Source organism: Thermobia domestica, chromosome 10, assembly GCF_964235325.1.
Source record: "Thermobia domestica chromosome 10, izTheDome1.hap1.1, whole genome shotgun sequence".
Taxonomy (NCBI): Eukaryota; Metazoa; Arthropoda; class Insecta; order Zygentoma; family Lepismatidae; genus Thermobia; species Thermobia domestica.
The window spans coordinates 111,967,274-111,988,739 of NC_137463.1; the positions used below are offsets into that span (position 1 = coordinate 111,967,274).

At 35.5% G+C, this 21,466-nt stretch overlaps 1 protein-coding gene across 1 annotated transcript in view; it reads left to right on the forward strand.

Moving 5' to 3' along the window:
* The window catches only part of LOC145661581 (uncharacterized), a 79,167-nt gene extending 61,885 nt beyond the window's left edge, over positions 1-17,282 (forward strand). The window contains exons 9-11 of the mRNA XM_081726899.1: positions 6,062-6,138; positions 8,966-9,175; positions 16,892-17,282. Coding sequence (XP_081583025.1) covers positions 6,062-6,138; positions 8,966-9,175; positions 16,892-17,103 — 499 coding nt within the window. The 3' untranslated portion in view covers positions 17,104-17,282. The remainder of the gene's footprint in view (positions 1-6,061; positions 6,139-8,965; positions 9,176-16,891) is intronic.
* The last annotated feature ends 4,184 nt before the right edge of the window (positions 17,283-21,466 follow it).

Genomic DNA, 21,466 nt, shown 5'->3' on the forward strand with positions numbered 1-21,466 from the left:
TCGTTTCGTTCAACCTGCAAGGAATAACTGCGAAAGTATCAATAATAGCTCGCGACCACATTAATTGATATATATTGTTTACATCTTTCGTCAGCTGCAACGCAACATTTTATAAACAATATGCTTGCTTTTTGTCTTCATCAGGGATACACTCCCGGGAATCCATCGAATCCGAACTCCTACTAATCTTGACTTCCCTCTTCCTCCAACAAAAGTTTCTGTTTGTGCATCTGGTATAGAATGAGACCTGAGATCTGAATCACTCTAGAGCGGTCGATGTTCACCCATCGGGAATCGAACCAGACTATAGCTCGGCTGATTCTTCCTGAAACCTTTAAGTTATTTGTTGAGATAAATATATGTTTTAAAAAATAACCAGTCAAGTTCTTTCGATTTATTTAGTCGCAAGAAAACAAATAATGTAGGACCGAACACGGAACTCAATTACAATACTAGTGCTTCTGCCCATTATTTCTTCAACACAAGGCGAAAGAATTCTTTATTATTATTATTATTATTATTATTATTATTATTATTATTATTATTATTATTATTATTATTATTATTATTATTATTATTATTATTATTATTATTATTATTATTATTATTAAATTGGCGGCCCTGTTACCATGAGAGATATTATTCTTATTGACTTGACAACGATTCGTTGCTTCATTGAAGGAGAGATGAATGTATACATTTCTTGTTTTTAGAAAAGTCAGGTGTTTTGTCGGAAGAATTTCCAGATGTTGAAATCACATTAAACTGTAGCTACTAATTGTTCAATGTATTTCAAATACTTTTATTCTATGTACTTTATTAAAGAAAACACGGCGGCTCAATGGTGGAGCACTTACCTCCCATGCGTGAGGTTCTTGTTTCGATCACCGAAAAGTAAGCTTGTGGTGGACAGCATCGTGTCCGGGGGTTTCTCGGGGTACTCTCGTTTCCTTCCACATTCTCATTTCACGAATTCTTTCATCATCATTCCCAGTAGGAGCTCATGTAGTGCGGATTCCACGTTAATCAGTAGGTCCCGTCTCATATAGCCTTGCTGCTGAAAGGGACGTTAAACTGAAAATCAACTCTTCTATCACCATTAACAAGCTTTAATCATCCGTCTCCCTTAGCCTTAAGGGCATATTTTTTTAAATAGGATAAAGGAAATTTTCTTCAAAATTGGAAACATAGATGATATTTTTCACTATATGTTTAACCCAAAAAATAAACAAATAAAATAAACTGTACGAGCAGAAAGTAGAAATAATGAGGCATCAGTGATGTCAGTGTTATTAACTTTTAGTCTGGAGTATTTTCTGTATTATTGGCAATATATGCTAGTGATGAGTGCCTTAATCATATGTGATTCTTAAAAATTAAGCAGCAAGAAACGAAATTTGCGCTCCGATATTTAAAGAAAGAAAACAAAACAAAGAACAATTAAAGGAAATAAAATATCAAACGACAGACAATTAATTTCCAAACATTCCGCATGAAATGTGTGGAGAACAAAACTTTTCTTTATGATTCTGCGTAGTATAAGGTGTGATGGAAATGTGTGGAGTGCATTTCTAATAACATAAGACAATAATATTATTCTCGATTAAGAAAAATAATTATTTACAAACTATTTTATATTTATGGAAGATCGAAATTTATTAATAACTTTATCCGCAAATTAAAAGGAAGTTACACATGACATAGGCCTACAAAGTTTCATTTTCATATTTTATTATTATTATTATTATTATTATTATTATTATTATTATTATTATTATTATTATTATTATTATTATTATTATTATTATTATTATTATTAGTAGTAGTAGTAGTAGTAGTAGTAGAAGTACAACATGGGGAATTCAGATGGAAAATAGGACGTTTTGCTTCTCGCGATGGGATTTTATAGCGTTTCAGATTGGGATCACTGTGCCACACTCGAAATTGCTTAATTGCACAGTAGGCGTTTGGTGGTGTCATCCTGGCATTGCAGACATAAACTGTGGCTCATACACACAACTATACTCGACAAGTAGGAACACACCTGTCCTTAACGATGATCAGTTTGGCTGCACTTCGAATTGGACTATGAACGTGAAATGTTTCTAAATTCGTTTCTACTATCGTAAGTGATATATAAAAAGATGTTGATTCCTGGTAGGAGAGCTTTGAAATTTGAACGCATTACGGTAACTCAGATTTCACCTTAATTTGTAGGTCCACGTCTCATATAGTCACGGTGCTAAAAGGAGACGCTAAACTTAAATGAATGATATAGATAGATGTTTCCTCGTTGTCCAATTTCTGTTTACATTTCTAATATTGATCTTTGCCGATAATTTGTTAATGTGTTAAGTTCCTTTCTATCTAATTTGTTTATTAATGATTATATTCAATTGGAAGACTGTTTCTCCTCTTTCTTTTCTTGATTGTCATGACTAAAGGCAGATTCTAACTCACATATTAATAAATAGAGTAGTTAAGTAAGTAGAGTAGGAACAAGATGACCATTTTATTGTCCTTATTTAAAAAGAGGAGTATGGAAACCTGGAATTGGACTGGGACGAAATGATCAGTTCGTTTTACTTGTGGAATAAAAAGGCAGGCATGAAAATCTCGAATTGAAGCTTTAGTAAGGATAATAGATTGAAGTATTGGAATATTGAAGAAGGATATACTAAATACAGTGGAGGAAAACTGAACAACTAGTTTCTCTAGTAATGGCCAGGAATAAGTGTCCTGTTCCTATAATAGAGAGATAATGCAATAGGTTTTTGCGGTTTGCTAAGGATGTTATTGTCCGACCTGTAATCCAGGATTTGAAAAAAACAATTACTTTTGTTTCTAAGAACATAAATAATGTTCGTTAGTTAAGTAACTGTGGAAATTATCTTACAATACTTCCTGAAAATAATAATGTCAGCGGAACTTTTACTGAATATAAACAGGAAACTTTTGTGTTTAGATAACGATCTTCCTTCCGTTGTGGTGAGATATTATTTTTTTTAAGCCTGTGGCAGAAGTCATTACTAACGATGAGTTTGAATAACCATTTCTGATATTTAAAGTTATTTGTCTCTTTATTTTCTAACATATATAAGAGATAAATATGCATTTTATTTATTTACTATCTGAAATTACCATTCTTGGTATGGGAAGAAAATATTTATGGAAATATTTGAACATTCTTCCTCTCTTAGGATATGAATTTCAATGAAGAAGAAATGATACAAACCCACGAGATGCTTGATTTATGGCATATATTTTGAACCCTCTACATTGAAAAAAATCCGTTCTCCGGACAGCAGTATATTATACTAATATATGGAATCCTACAGAAATCAGTATGGAGCATACGTTATCCGTATGCTACATAGACACTGCCTTTAGATGTTACATCATGCCGTTGCACGATGTCTGATATCTAACGGTCTTCCTTATATCACATACATATGTGTATGTTACTTTGTTAGCTATATGTGATATACGTCCATTTGTATGTGAGATCCTGACCACCTATATTGTTTCATACGGAAAGTACGTACAGATTGAACATTTATACAGAAAGTATTATAAAACATGTGTTTTCAGTTATACGTTTGCTGTACGTTAAGTTAAAAAAAACTACAGGATTTACAAATGTAACATACGATTTTACGTACGCCACATACACATTTTTTCTCAGTGTGTCCCGTTAAAATATGTTCTTTATCAAAATGATATGATAAAAGAATAGCTCAAGGTAAGAAATTTACTAAGTATTCTGCGTTCCAATACTCAACTCAAACTTTGCGGCTATTTTCCCGTGATGCAATTGCAAACAACAAACAACGTCACTTTTAATGTGTCGAAATACATATAGAAAATGCCTCTTCTCCCGAAAAACAGGAATTTCTAGAAACATTGTGACAAATATCTAGTTATTCTTAATGAGGAGTTTATAGACTATATTGAGTTTCACCTTCCTACTTGACGAGCTTGTGAAGTAAAAGGTTTCAAAGGATAAATTTTGAACTCCTTATTCCCCTTAATCCAGGTGTAAAAGTAAGGGGGAATGCGGGGCTTGCCGTGCCCCCACCTCGAAAAAATATGTACGGCGTCCTTCCAGTTTCTAAAATATTACAATGGGCAAAGATAGGCAGGGAGAACGGTATTACGTCATGCCGCTACCTACCGTCCCCCTACCTTTTCAGATCCACCTTTACTCCTGCCTTAATGAAAATGACGTGATGAAAACCAAGTTTGAGGTAGGTGATAACTATATTTAAGAAATGCATTTCAAACAGCTCAGCTGTTTTCAGCATGATTCAATTCCACATAAGATCAGTTTCATTATTAGATTTAGTCCAACCATAATTGATAAACTATTGCAAACTACAAGAATGCAATAAACAATGCAACTTTGATAGAAACATTAAGAGAATAAGTCAGAGAATCTAAAGGTAGAGATTAAATCGCAGCAACTGTATGATCTGACTCAGGAAAAGTCCTTGAACAAATTTAGTGTGACCAACTGCGTGATTCGAACCAGATATATCGGAATTGTGAAGCAACAACAATATATGTTAAAAGTGATGAATACCGAATATAAACAGCTTGTTGGTTTTACTTGTTGGTACTTGGACTAGCCAAGGGAGGCACAGTAGTTTAGTGCTGGTGTAGTGTAGTGGACAGGTTTGAGGGATTAAACTGACAATAGTGAAGAGAAAAAAAAATGAAATCTTTTAAGTTTTACGTCCCACGGTTATGCCGGTTAGGCTAAAGGAGACGGTGATGATGAGAGATGAGTGAAACGGTGGAATGAAGAAAGTGGGAGGAAACGGGAGAACCCCGAGAAAACCCACGAGCACGGTGTTTGTCCACCACAAGGTCCACACGGCGCGAGCTGGGATCGAACCAGGGACCCCAAGCACCGGAGGTGAACGCTCTACCACTGAGCAACCGCGCCCCCTGATAGTGAAGAGAAATCCGTCGCAAATCCGAGTCCGTCTGATGACGATGATCATTTTTTAACTCCCCTAGATGTTTCTATTTTCGTACCCAAGTCGATTCCGAGAAAACTTCAACAATATAAGAAAGAAAGTGTTGAATAACAATTTTAAAAAGTAGGGTACAGCGCTTACTTCTGATGCAAGGGGTCTCTGGCTCGACCCCAGGCCGCGTAAGTTTGGATAGCATCGTGTCCGTGGATTTTTTTTTGGGGGGGGGGAGATTCTTCTATTTCCTCTCTAGTCCCATTTCACAAATTCTTTCACAATCATGTTTTCTTTGTCTTGTAGAGCATAGCCATAGGTTATTAAACATTTCTTCCTATTTGATTTTAGATCAATTAATTTCAACTTACTTAAAATAATTTCACCGCAGGTTTTCTTAGGCTATGCTTCACCTACGTTCATTAATGAAAGAAATACGGAATTCTGAAATTAAGAAAGTGGAAGGAAACGAGAGATCCCCAAGAACACACATATAAACGGTATTTGCCCAGCACAAAGACCGTTTGATGCGAACTGGGATCGAACCAGTGACTTCACTCGCCAGACGTGAACGCTCTATCACAGCCACCACGGATGGGAATTAAATAGGAAGCTGGGAATGGGAGATGTCATACTCGTATGAAAATTTTTGTCTTATCATTGTTTCATCATCTCACATTGTTCTCCTATGTTGACTTAATGGAGGTTGAAAGAAGATATACCCTCGTACAATAAAATTACACAATCTAATAAAACGAAATAAATAAATAAATAAAAAATAAATTAAATACAAAAATTAAAATATTAGAATCAGTGTTATATCTCCTTTTCCTTTTCTTTCTTCTTTTTTTCCCTCTCTTTTTTGATTCGTTCCGCAAGATGTAGAAATGCTTGCCCGTGCTTTCGCATTGACAACGCATGTATTTTCTTTGTTTTATATTTTAACCTTCTGCCAAAGGGACTTATAACCTGCTTAGTTGGCAATTCTCTTATATACATTGTAACTATACTATAATATATTATTTTCTGTTGTTATAAATGATTGTTTAATGATTTTATTATTATTATTACTATTATCGTTTCTACAGATACCTTACAGACATGAAGGAAATCTGCATTTTGTTGGTAGTTGCTACCGTCGTTGTAGTTGAATCAGCTTCCACATGTAAGTATTCCATTTTCTATGGAATGTTAAATACTAATACTTTGATTTTTTGAAGAACAAAAATATTGCTTATAGTTAATTGATGGATTTATGATATATTGCTCAAAGAAACTTTTGCCGAAAGTATTTAACAGGAGTACAGTATCTTACGTTTATTTATGTTATTCAAAATGATAAGAAAGCAAAGGACAGTATCGAAAGAATGCGTCCCAAGCCTTATTAAAAAGGGGGTCTGCACAACAGCATCCATATAGAGACAAGATCATAGGCGGCGCCAGGATTTTGGTAATGTGGGTGCAGGCCGGGAAGAGACAATACATCCTAACATTGTTGCCAGTACGCTCTGCAATACTGAACCTTTTAAAATGTCAAAAATAATCCCTAAGTTTCACTTATATATATATATATATATATATATATATATATATATATATATATATATATATATATATATATATATATATATATATATAAACTAGAAAAACACTGTATGAAACAACTATGAAACAACTAACTTATGAGAGACTTAAGAAGTCACTCAAATATATTGAAACATAGCAAACAATAAATATACAAAATACAAAGGATTATTGTAGGAAATCTAAAAATCGAAGTTAATGTGGGTGCAGCTGTGCCCACTGCACCCACTGTGGCGCCGCCTATGGACAATATATTGATAATCTTGGCACTCCGAAACTCTTTCCTTACAAGATGTGAAAGAAAATACATTACTGCATGAGTAAAATATCTAGCTAATTACAGCTCTCAGATGATGAGAAGAACTCTAGCAGAAGTAGTGTGACGTAGGTATGGGCTCGCCCACTTTTCACACAGGGGTTTCAAATGACACCACGGAATAGCACACATATAACTACCCGGAGTAGTAGACGACATCTAAGTATAGACCACACCTCAAAAACCGAAAATGGATTTGACCGTGTCGTTGACCTTTCCCCGCTTCCCCTGTTTTAGGGTTCTTCTCGTCATCTGTGAGCTGTACTTTATTTCTCTTTATATGTAAATTATGCATTAATGTGTATTACTTTTAACCAGGAGTATGGATAAGAATAAAAAAATCCGGAACTCATTAAGCCTTTATAATTGTTATTTTTTTTATTTATATTTCATATATCGTTGTATATTTGAATGCAATTACTAGGAGTTTTATTGGATGGCGGAAACTTCATAATGAGAAACTATAATTTATACCATTTCCCTACCATTGTTAGGATAATTAAGTCTAGGAGGCTCAGGTGGGCAGATCATGTAGTCAGAATGGAAGAAAGTAGAAAAGGCTTTAAGAAATTTAACTGGAAATCCAATCGGATAAAGACCATTAGAGTATCTAGGCGCAGATGAATCTCGCAGAAATAGTAATACAAAGTAGATCCTAGATCCAGTTGGCTAAGGACAGAAGTGAATGGAGAGCTTTTGTAAGTGCTTAAACCTCCGGATTCCATAGGCCATAGAGTTAACAGTTAAAAATTACCATAGATGATTGCTATGGTTCAGCTGACGGATTTTCAACACATTTCTGTCTAAAATGTTATATATAGTGACTTACCAAGTATTAATTGCAATGGCTCACGCAAGGGGCTTAAACACTTCCATCTTGAAGATTATGGAAAAATATACTTACCATATATCTATATCTAAATCTGTTTACGCAAGTCACCGCGAAAGTCATGGCAATTTGTTTCTTTTTTTTTTTTTTTTTACGAAAATGGGAACGAAGCAAGACATTATGAAATATGCAAATGGAAGGTTAGTTGATATGTAAACGTTACATGTAGGGAGTTGTATCAAAATAACTATCCCCATAAGAGAAAAATGAGTACCGGTACAACCGGTTTGTTCGTTTCATTCCTGTTTTACCAGAAATTAAAACATTACAATCCATTACTAGTACAATTAGAATTGCGCGTAAAGCTCAGAAAAACATACCAGTGACATCTATAGTCTTTCGAAGTGGTTTCCCAAAGACCCCACTAGATGGCAGAACCATAACCCCATTGTAACGTCACATGGCCTGACCGCGAACGTACTGTACTATTTCCGCACTTTCCTGCAAGCGGCAATACCTAAGTCGGAATGTTCGGGAGAAACACCATGAACTTGCAGATGATGCAACATCCTTCATGACAACGCGACAGCTCATATGGCACGCACCGTGTATGGAAAAATTTCTAGAGCGATGGGGATGGGAGACACTCGAAGATCTACCTATTTCCAAGACTTATGACCTTGCAATTTCGATCTCATACCAAAACTGAAAGAACTATTACTTGGAACATGCTTTTGAACATATGAAGACATTGCTACAGCAGTGAATCGTGAATTAAGAAGATTCGCTCATACTATGGCAACGAGTATTCGGCGATTTCACATCGGTGGGAGTATGTGGTACATTCTTGTGAAGATTACTTCAAACATGCCACTGGTATGTGCTTCTGGTCTTTACAGATAATTGTAATTGTACTTTTCATAGTTTGTATTTTGTAATTCGAAGTAAAACCTATGAAACGTATGATTTGCTGTACTCATTTTTTCTCGTTCTATATCCTGATAGGGATAATTATATTAATCAAATTCCGTACATGCGTACTAACCTTCCATTTGCATATTCAGAATTTCTTGCTTCGTTTCTCTTCTTGTTTTAAAAGATATAGTTGCCATGACATTTGCGGCTCCTCGTATCTATCTATACGCTGATTTTCAACCTGTTTGACAAATTTCTACTTACACCACTGATTGATTGTAATTATTTTACCAAATAGTCTATTAAATTTTCCATCGAAACAGCTATAATTATTTATTTCTCTTTCAGTTAATTTGGACAAATGCAGTCCAGGCACTACGTACAAAAAGGACTGTAACACATGCCGCTGCACGTCAAGAGGTCTCGGTCTGTGTACTCAGAAGGCCTGCATAGCGGGTGGCCCTCCAGGAGCAGTTTCAACATCTAGCGGTGGTACAGCAGCTGGAGTACCACCAGTGGGTACTAAACCGAAAAGAGACGTGACTTCACAATCTGCAGGTTTGTTTTTATTTCGTCCATATAAAACCAACTTTGCTAATAGTTAGGATATTTTCTCTTTAAATTTCGAAATGGTTTCAAAGACGATTTATAGTGGCTTAAAATTTATAATTGTTCTTAAAAGAAATGTGTGAAGTTTAAGGTAAGTCCAGCCGTGCAAAAGACTACTGAATATATATCAGTGTTTGAAATTTGTAATTCATTATACTAATTATAACTATCAAAGTCCTCAACTCCCTAAAGAATGCAAACCGTCAATGAACGCAAAACTGCAAATTCCATTTGATTTACTCAAATACGAGATACGCATTCCGCAGGATGGTTTGGGAAGTCTCAATGCGGAGAAAATTTTTATAAAGAATAAGTACTTGTTCTGTAAAAGGATTTGAAGAGACAATGTTACCTTAAGTATTTCTCGTAACATCGGCAAAGTGATGGGGAGCGAAGTTTATGCATTGGTGAATGGTGGCAAGTGCCTACGCGACGAAGGGTCTAGTTCCACTGGAGTCAATAGTGCCATTCTAATTTTTGTCGATTTATCATATATAGAATGAGTTCCTTCTTCCTAAAAGTCACTCATAGACGAGTTTTCAAGCTCCAATCCTGTCTAAATATCTTTCTGGAACCTCAAACCATTAGAGTGCAATTTGATGAACCTTTAGCAAAACCGTTATCTTCCCTCCATATTCGATATATGATTTCACAAAGTAAATTGTGGTTCAAATTCCTTGTTAAACAATGACTGCATTATCAGTGTGCAATTGGTCAAATTGTTTCTATGGTTTGCTGTTTCAAAGAAACGTCACAATAGCCTCATAAGAAATATTTCAGATGTTGGTTTGCATGTGGATTAGACTACTTTTTCTAGATAGGTTTCTGAAATCCATATAGGCTTCAAAGATTTCTCTTTTTTAAGTGTAGATTAGTTAGCTGAATTGGAGCTTAGCGCCTCTTACAGGACTGAAACTGTTTGAGACATGGACTTACAGTTTAAGTTGGATTCCGAACTACCATAATGCATTCACATGCTTCAAATCTCTACCACCGAGAATCGAACCAGGGAACCTATGAATCAAAGCCATGTGCATTAGCAACTAGATCAGCATTGAGGTCTTTCTTGAGTGTAGATTTCCAGCATTAAGCTGCGGAACATTGCATTGGTCAGTCAATATGACAGTCAAAGAGTTAAAGAAATTTGAGATATGAGAAAAATTTCTTTAATGGTTTACATATGTGAATCAAACATTTAAGAGCGATGAATGAAATGTAAATAAAAGTTGAAGCGGATACGAAAGAAGATCAAATCAAAACATTAAAGTTGTGCTAAAATTTAGAAACAAAGCATGGTTGTGTGGAAAGGCTTCAACACTAATATACGTACATGATTTGAAGAGTGACTGAATGAAAGGTGGTGTTACCAAAGTAAATTTCGCATCTTTTCCCAAAGTCCAACTTTTCAGAGTTAGGTCTGTCGGATGGAAAGTTAATCCCGTTTTTCAACTCATTTCACCGGTTGATAAATATATATATACACACCTATATAATTTTTGAAATATGTCTTAGCAAGAATCTACGTCCTAAGAATAACTCCAGAAACTTTCGTTGGCAGGGTTTCAAGGTTTGGTGGAAGGGGTTCAAAAATAAAAGACACCATGTTTATGTAGTATCTAACGGGTTATTCTACAATGGAAAAAAGATAAGCAATTTTTAAGTACTGACACATGTATTCTCACGAGAAATGATAATCAGAAAAGAGATAGTACAGATGACTAGTATAAAGTCAAATCTTTACTCAACAGCAAGTATTTCTCTGTTAAATAAGTATAGTTTTGTAAATGTTGCAGGGATTCGTATGTTAAATTGGAATACAATGTACTTAATTAAAATGGACCTAGAGTGCATGATGCAATTATATCGAACTTTGAAAATTGAATCTAATCGCAAGCTCAGACGTTCCCAACTTTGAATCCCGGTGGAAGAGTGTTGAATGCACTACGGTGGTTCAGATTCTACTTTAAAGCTGCATGTCCGGGTTTCATACAACCTCGATGCTGAAAAGGGACACCTCGCTTCAACAAAAAAAGGGAAATCCAGGTGAACATCCAGAAATTTCTATTGCGAGAGGAGGATGTCTGAAGTCGAAAATGAATTCCATTCTTTTTCATTAAATATTTATATCAGTACATGTTGAAGTATAATAGGTCACTAATTCATTTAATACAGTAGATTATAAGTAATACAGATGAAATTAACTCATGATATTCTGCAGAGAACATTACCGAAGTAGCATTTCCAAATCAACTATTTTATACTTCTGCTTTCGAATACGTTTCATTAAGATGATTTGTCGTGTAATATTTCTAAAGAAATGTATCAAGGCTGACAATTTTACAACATTTATAAGCTGGCAAACTACTTAATTTCTCAAGAAATCGCACCGTGCAGCAGTCCAAAATATTACCGTTTTCTCTGCTAAATAAGTACAGTAGCGAGCCTATAGTTTTATTATAAAAATGTATGTGTGTCGAGTCGCTAGATTGGAGGATAGAGACCCGTGAGTGTATCTTTGGTACTTACAAAACACAAGTACATTTTTTTTTCAAGAGAGTTACAAAGTTTTCGGGCGTGGACCCCGTTGGGGTCAAGATAGAGATCTGCAAGGGCCGGAATTTTTAGCCCGGGCCCAGTTCGGCCCGTGAATTTATAATATGAGGCTCGACCTGAGTCCGAAATATGTTTTAACATTTAGGCTCGAGATCGTGTAATAATCAAATGAGCCCGAAATAAGGCTGAATTACAAAAAAATAATAATTAACGCAAAATTTTATTTTTATTTACAGCAATTAGAGGTTTAATTTTGCAGTTGGCTTTAAAAGTTCTCCAGAAAGAATGATCCAATAAATATCGAAGTACAGTATATTTACTAAGTTAGGCCCGAATAAACCCGAGAAATATGGTTGTATATTTAAAAAATTACGGCCGGAGAATGGGCCCGAAGTGATATATGCTTTTTAGGCCCGAGTCCGGTCCGCGGGCCATGTCGGGTTTAAGCCGATGGGTTCGGCCCGAGCCCGTGCAGACCTCTACAAGATCACAACGTATTTACGAATGACTTATCACTCCACGTTTGACGTGATGCTCGAACTAGTATTCTAAATGCTACCAATATTCTCCAAATAGTTCTTAGCTGCGATACAAGATGGCAGTACAAGTTTAGCCCGTGTACCGCTCTAGCGGCTGCCAAATAAACTATATAATTGTAGACAACACTATCTACTATGCTACTGTCTGGCTCAAACTCTTGACGCTTGATGAGAGCCAATGAAATGCGAAGGCGATGTTGTCAGATTGCCACTTCTCTTCACGCGTGCAAATTATATTATACAGTCGCAAATAACATACATCAGTAAATAATTTTGATTCTACAAATATATAATAATTGACAACAATAAGAAACAATAGTAAAATAAAGCATACTTTTAACCATGTTTTCTACTAATCCAGAGGCGAAGCTAATGGTTCGTCCTCATCCTCATCCTCGCTGTCGCCACTATCACTACTTTCGGTCATATTTATTATTATTGGTTCTAAAATTTCTTCGCGTCCTATTTCTTTCACAAAATCATCATCTAGCAGTTTTTCTGCATGTTTAACACAAGCAGCCCACTGTTCACGAGTCACTTTATCGAGTACTTCGGTAACTAGATTTTCTACGTCCGAAATCTTAAAATTAGTGTTTTCCGCGCCACTTCACGTTTTACTTGAGCCCAAATAAGCTCAATTGCATTGTATTGGCAGTGGTATGGGGGAAGTTGGTTAATTTCGTGTCCTCTTTCGATCGCAAGTTGATCCAATTCATATATCTTCTGCTGTTCTTAAAAAGTAGCACTTTTTCCAGGAGTTCTGTTTTCGTTTCTGAGGGGGAGAAGGGAATGTCGTTCTGTTCCAACCAATGCATAATATCTTGCTTTTTTTGTAGACGAGTTAGGAATTTTATTTATCAGACCGAATGATACGGAGCACTGTCCATAAAAATTATGTTGCCTTCCTCTAAATAATTTAAAAATCTGTTTAAAAACCAGTCTCGAAATGAATCTGAGGTCATTTGCTGGTGATAATCTCCAGACGACTTTGACCTAAACACCCATTTGCTATCATGAAGGAAACGTGTTTTTTTCTGACCTCACGTGACAAATAATGAGTCTACTTACTACCTTTACCTATGGGTAATTTAAGTCCTCCATTTCTCGATGAATCCTGCCAAACAAATTTGACAGTGTGATTTTGATTGACCCATGTTTCATCTAAATAGAATATAGGTTGTGTATCTCCCGATGCTCTAATATTATGCATTCTTCGCAGGAACTTCAATCTTGCCGCAACGATATTCTCCCGTTCCATAAGAAATTTTCGGCCATCATTAGTTCTGCGATGACGGAAGCCTAACTGTTTCAATAATCTTTTTGTTGACGAAGCCGAACCAGTATACGATATTTTTTCTTGAAGTGCACTTGTAATTTTTTTGACACTCGGAAATTCGCCCTTGTCATAAAATTCGAACACTGTACGACGGGAGATATCTTTTTCGAAGTCATCTAATTTTGTGATTCTTTAGCAATATTTATGTGTTTTCTTGGGGAAACAAATAATTTTAGGACACCTTGTAATTTTGCTTTCTTAACTTCCCTACATATACGTGAAACAGTCGACACACTTATGGAACACGTCTCTGCAGTTAGTTCTTGGCATTTGGAAAAGTCGAGATCTCTTCGGCTATCTTCAGATTGTAACTTGTGAAAAAAGAATAAACACTGAACACTACTTTCCGAACTTTACTACCGTACCCACTAGAACAATCAGTCTTACTTGTACTACATGTCTTACTTATGGTTTACTAAGGGACATAGTGAAACGCAAAGAATATAGTTTAATCTAATCTTCGCTACAAAGAAACACTACAACGACTCTACCTAAAAACTACACCGAAATTTTCTTCGACTGCACACCCCAAAGTAAACATTCAGACTGAGGGTGATACATGGTTATTCGTTTCTCCAGTTATTGAAAGGCAATCTGGTTGTGTGGGTTTTATCTTCAACGTGGACTCTTGTTTCGAAGTTTGTTTATACATATACAGCTGCGTGATATATGATGTCTGGGGTATATATGACTTAACATGTAAACAAAAGAAATGTAAGAAAAGCTGAACCACTTGACCTATGAATGTGATTTTTCTCGTACATGTTCAGAAAAACGATATCTTTCATGTGGTGTCGGAAAGAAGTCTCCAAGAACAATAATCTTTTCGAGCATATTAGCGTAAATTCTATAATCGAGGATTATGAAGATCGTATGCGGCAACGCAACACTGGCTAGAGCAACGGAAGGGGACACGCCTCTAACGTGAAGAGGTTTGATCCAGATAGTACCAACATAAAAATAAATATATAAATAATAATAAAAGGAATCCAATTATATAATGGCGCTAGTATGGCTGCTTGTCATAGTCTTTTTTGAATGGCAGAGACCACTCAATTATGCAGAAAGAATAATTAAAAAAAAAAAAAAAAGGTACGGGCCACCGGACTAATCTTTGTCACTGTAATTTCTTAAACTAAATCATGTTATGCTGTACTTCTTAGTTTTTAATACTTACATTATATTGCAATTACTGTGCAATATAATTTAGAAATTTATGTTCTATGCTAAAATGAACTATACTAAACTCACATCTATTGTATAGTAATTAAGAAGTCGTCCTCTTTTTGATTGAATATAGCTCTAAGTGGATTCTACCTTTTGATTCAGCAGATCGGTACCTAGGTATCTACCTTTGTTTTCCTTAAGGGTTAAATTCTGGGTCAATGTTTGTCAAATTGCTAACGCAAAAAGTCGCTAAATGAGAGACGGAAACACTCCAAATTGAGTAAAAGTTGCTAAAAATTTGAGCCGCAATGTTTCAACACAATTGACACTACAAAGTAAGTAGGTTACTTGTATAATACGTATTTTTTAAAACACATGCAAATTAGGCCCACAAAGATTAAAAAGAATATAACACTCATTTCATTTTAACTCACACTTCTAAAGCTACTTATGTTACTATCTGTAATGGTACTTTACTTGTGCCTTACAGTGGAAGCTCTGCGAATTTAGTGATAGAGTGCTTACCTCTGGTGTGTATGGTCCCTGGTTCGATTCCTGGACAAGTAATTTTGTGGTGGACAACAGCGCGTTCGTGGGCTTTCTCGGGGTATTCCTGTTTCCTCATAATTTCTCATTCCACTAAACCTTCCATTACCATTCATTTGCTTTAATCCTTGCCTCCCTTCGCCTAAAGCGCATAATCGTCGGATATTAAAATGAATGAAAGAAAGAATATTGTAGAATTTTACATTATATCTCCAATTGCTAATATCTATTGTTCTCCATAGTCTTAATTGTGTACTGCTAGTAAATCTATGCTTGAATCAAACTATTGACAATAATTTTCAGTAGATGCATATAAAAGGGAAAAATAATTTTAAAAAGTCATAGGGGTAAGTAGAATAATAATAGGACAAATAGGACAAGACACTGTCGAACTCACTTATTTTAAACTTCGACATGAATATAATTATAATGGATATTAATTTCAGAGATGAATAACTGCTACAATTTATCAATTTATTTTATTGGCATGCTATGATTTTGAAATCAACCAAAACATTTTATTGTAAGAAATTCAGCTTTCATGCAAATACACTGACGTTTGGTTTCTCAAACGTAGTATTGCGTAATATTCGTATCGTTCAAGAAATTGTTCATAAAAGGACTTATAAATGGTTTGTGTTTTATAAATTGATGAAAAGGCTAATTTCTTCCAGATCAGGGCTAAAAATTATAAAGTACACTTTTCAGTGTAGTTACAGTAGCACGAAAGGCGAGCCAGGAGCGTTTCTTATAATATTATGTTCTGGATAGATCTACCATTATCTACCATTTCTGAAGCTCAATATGGGTGTACCTAATAGGAACAAAAATCCGTTGTTAAGAGTCCCTATCACTGCGAAATTAAAATACCGCTAATTTTACAGTAATTATATGATATATTCAAATAGATAAAAGATAATCGAAAAGTGGATCAAGACCTCCCTAGACGATGTTATTGTGCATGAGGTACCGTTATCACGAGTCACCTAGTAGCTTTCCGTTTGCAGTTATTTAGAAACGCGAAAATAAATGCCGATTTTTCTAAATGGCTGGAAATCGAAAGCAGATAAATGAGTGATGATAACGGTATCTCACGCAAAATAATATTGTCTACGGAGGTCTTGTTCTACTTTTGGATTATCTTATACCTATTTGAAGATATAACGTAAGTTATTTACTGTAAAATTAGCGGTATTTTAATTTCGCAGTGATGAGGCCTCTTAATACTATTTCGCCATTTTGGTGACTGAAGCCCTTTTTGTATGAACTAATTCAATTGTTCTATTTACTACCTTATCAAAGTAATTTTACATGGTGGAGGCACAGGTAATAACTAGGTAGTCGGAGATGTAATTGACTTCGAAGTTCGTATTTATTCGCAATCAATTTTACTGAAAGTGCAGACTTACAGTAGAGCAAAAAAAAAAAAAGTTTGGTATTATAATTATCTAATTCACCTTCTATAATGCACAATATTCGTATTAGTTATGCATATAATACTGAAGGATTGCTTCCTTTTTTCAGAATCAACGGAAGATGCTCCAGCGAGACAGCCGTTAATTCGCCCTGCTCCTGCACCAGCAGGGATTGACAAAAGAACGAACTGCACTCCAGGAGAAACGTTCAAGATAGATTGCAATGACTGCCACTGCACCGAGAAAGGCATCGCTGCTTGCACTTTGAAAGGATGCCTAACGATCCCATTGGCACAACAACCTCTGCCACCAAATCCATAATTTTATTTCATTCACATATTATCATTTTGAAATCAACCATAATATTTTATTGTAAGGAATTCAGCTTTCCTTCAAATACATTGGCGTTTGGTTTCTCAAACGTAGTACTGCGTAACATTTGTATCACAGGTGAAACACAAACATGTATTTATACCTAAATAAATGATAGCCAGTACAAAGGTGTTATTTTATTGAAATAAGAAAAGCACTTTTTAAGGATTTTCACATCACTCACCGTTCTTTTCTAGTAATCAATTGCAAAGCAACTAACAGATATGGTAATTTTGGTAAGTATATAAGTTGTTTAACACTTACAAATAATGGCAGGTAAATCTCGTTTTAGGGGTACACATTTCTTATCATAACTTCCGTTAGAAGATGTGCTTTTTCACTGGAGATCGTTCCACATGAAGTCCACATCACTCTCTGGTCAGTTAGTCATACTTGAAGCGACCACTTTCACATGTTTGTCATAGTTGTTAACAGCACCTTGCCCTCGGTGGTAAGACTTATACGATCCCAATTCAAAGGGACACATTATTAGAAATACAATTCTGAATTTTGAAAAAAAAAATTGTTTAATCTCCTTAAAGTTGAAGAGATAATAATGAAAATCTTGAGCGATATGTTTTAGAATCAGCTTCATTCTAATATAGGTGTCGTGTCATTGAATCTACCATTCTTGGCCACGAATGACATTACTATCGTAAAATTTCGCTTTGTACATTTCTCCAAAATATAAATGAATGACCTAATTTTTCTAAGTCCCTTAAAATTGTAGGTTTGGCAACAGCGCAGACGACGTAATGGTATTGGAAGTCAAAGGGGAAAAAAATAACGAGACTTCCGAACACAGCTCACAGTTTGCTGTTTGAAATACTCAATTCTCTTTTTATAACTCAATGTAATGATCCATTTAGAACATCATAGTAATTGGTAAATGCAGAAAACTTGGTTGCAAAGCACACACGGTTTTCGATCACAATATTCGTTAAAAAAGGGGAAGAGGAGTTGTTAACAAATTCGTTCTCTATCCATAAAATGGGAATAAAACTTCACAGTTATCTCGATAGCCATGCGTGCTAAGTTCTTGCTTTTTTTTTGTGCGGATTTAGACTTTTGAACCTCGTTCGAATCCCACTCGATGCTCTTACTTTTTTTTTTCATTTTGTAATTGTTCAGCCATTCTTGCTGTACGCTTTTGTAGTGTATGTATCACAAGGAGGTAACGGACAACTTTCTAATTTATCCAAAAATAAGAAGGTGTAAAAGTGTAAAACTTTTTCTATATATCCCAGTGTAATTCCTCCTTAGTGTAAATCACTGCTTGCATCAATCTGTAAGATTTTCGTAATCCTGATAGTAAATCCGGAGTTCTAGAGTCCAAGAGATCATTATCAGCCCTAATACCTCCTCCATCACTACCAGAACGTAGTTCATATTATTATTATTATTATTATTATTATTATTATTATTATTATTATTATTATTATTATTATTATTATTATTATTATTATTATTATTATTTTTATTATATGCGTCTTTAGCGTGGGAGACTCGGATCGATTCCCAGCAGGAGCTCATGTAATTTGGGGGCCTACGTTAAGCTGTAGGTTGACTTCTCATAAAGTCTCGCTGCTGGAAGCGGCCCTAAACTCAAAATCCAATATGTTATTATTATTATTATTATTATTATTATTATTATTAATCTATTATTAAGTAGGGGATAGAAAAAAGGTTTGAGGGTACTAAATTTGGTGACACATTTTATTTCCTCCCTATTGTTGTTACACCCAGGGCCGTAACTTTTTGAGGGGTATCGGGCAACTGCCCTCCCCCAGGCAAGGTCTCCGCCGTTCGATGGGGGCCCATTTTAAGACAAAATTTTTTTACTCCATATATGATACGAACATGAAATTATAAATGAAGCATCAAACAGATTCACTACATTACATAAATAAAACAGCACACGAAAGGTAAATAAAACAAAAATAAGTTTAGGGCCCATTTCAATAAAAAAAATGTCTACTATTAGGTGCCCTAGAACTAATATGTATTAATATGACTTTGAGATTTTTCAATATTGTCCCCAAATTCATTAGTCATGTAGCTTATGTAACGGGACGTTACAGATTGTCTTTTGTTTCGATTAATTCTTTGTTTATTCATGTTTGAATCAGGTTATTATGATCTTTCACAAATTCGGTTTGACCGACGTATACTTTATCTGCACTTTGTCTCAAGGTATTGGCCAAGAATTACTTAAAATTCTGAGCCACTTTCGTTCTAATTTTAATAAATATAAAAATGTTGATATGATTTTACTCCGTGATTCTTAAAAAGGTAATAGTATACATGAGAACCCCCTGTCTTCCGTGCGCGAGGATACTTCATATTATATATTTATACGTTACCAAATTAAATCACTGCGTTGTCTTCATTATATGTGCTTAACATTCTATTTTTACTTTCTAGAATAAATTTTGTTGATTTCGATTCGAAAAATGTTAAATATTTTTTAAATTTATATCATGATGCAGACCAAAATAATTGTTGCATATAATGTAATGCGCTATAGCATATAAAGTACAAGGGCAAATAGGTACGTTCTTTTTTATTTTCGTATCAGTGGATAAGTAAATGAAAGTGGGTTTGTTACCCCCTTTCTAAGTTCGTAGATACTCAATGAATAATCCCTAAAAGTATGAGCGTCCAGCTTCTTCTGGAACTCAGACGGTCTTACGTATACTATATCCCTTAAAAATATAGAAGTTAAATAATTTTATGACGATTACTCGCCAATAATTGATTCTAATTCTATCGAAAATAATAGTTATTTGTCATAGTTTGCCACGATATTCTGACATACTTAAGTAATTTTGAAGCAACGTGTGTTTAATGTTTAGATTGTAGCTATGAATTACGTTAATATGAGTTGCAACTTACTTTTGTTAAAGAAATTACTGAATAAATACCGAGGATATGAAATATGGATTTTGCACGATGTAATTATATGGAGCAGAACATGTATAATTTGATTAAATGCCGATACTTAATATGAAATTAATAAACGACATAACGGGGGATTGAATAATAGGTTTATTCAACATGTAAAAACATATAGTTCATGACATCTAGATTGGAGTATACTTATCCTTTTCTTGCTTCGTTCTTTACTGAGGTGCATTCTCTTATCTGCAGTCTTCTTCCAATGTTAAATCGAAGTGCTCGAGATGCGTCACATCGATGGAATCATTTAAGAGTAACACATACTTGTTACAAGCCTTGTGACAAGATTTTACATTCCGTCCCATGGTGCAGTGCAAGTTTGAAATAAACCCAGAGTCGCAGTTAATGGTCTCACAGACCTTGTCTTGCGGGAGGGTCCACAGGCTCTATAAAGAGTAAGAGAAAGATGGAAAGAGAGGGCCCAAGAATTAGAAAAACAACTTTTCTAGGGTGCCCTAATACGCATATTAATGCTTGACCTCCCCCCCCCCAAAAAAAAATTAATCTAAGTTACGGTGCTGGTTACACCTATGGACTGTATGTTATCTTGGTGTATCAGAACCATTTTAGATAGGTTTTCACGATGATATCACATTTTTTTCACTTAAGCGTCTTAATAGCTCTCAATAGTATCACCGTTTGCTAGAGCCTTCCTCACAAGAATGCCCTCAGTTTCATGAAACATTGGCCATCATCTTACCCCGAACAATCTCTCATGAGTATTTTGCGAGTGGAGATGAGGTGGATCTTTACTGCTTTCAAATCGGTGTTTTTCAGGTTCAAAGTAGTAGGGTTGTCAATGGCTGCAGCAGCTCGGCTTCCGGTTCAGTCACCACCAAGCCGACTGAGAAGTGAGCCGAGCCAACAGCTCATCCAACCTTGCCGGCTCGAGCCGATGGTTCATTCCAACCGAGCGGGCTCGAGACAATGGCTTACCTGAGCCTAGCTGAGCCGAGCCGAACCGAGCAGGTGGCTCTTCTCAACCAATCCGGTTCTAGCCAATGGCTCACCTGAGCCTAGCCGAACCGAGCCAATGGCTTATTCCAATCGACCCGAGTCAAGTTGAACCGAGCCGGAGTTCAAGCTGAGCCAGTTGACACCACTATTTCCAACTCGATAAAGTTTTTGCATAGCTATTGGGAATAATTAATCGATTTAAGCAGTGTTTAGTAGTTTTCATCGGTTGAGGTGAGTAGGGCCATGGTTTTCTTGCCCATTCTTTGGTTATGACCTGAGTACTCTAGATCATATCTTTAAGCGTTTTCTGAGTATTTACAGAAAACCAACTGAGAAAAGTGATAAAATTCCTTCTATCCCTTGTTGAAATCGAGCAAAGCAAGATCGCCTAGAATAG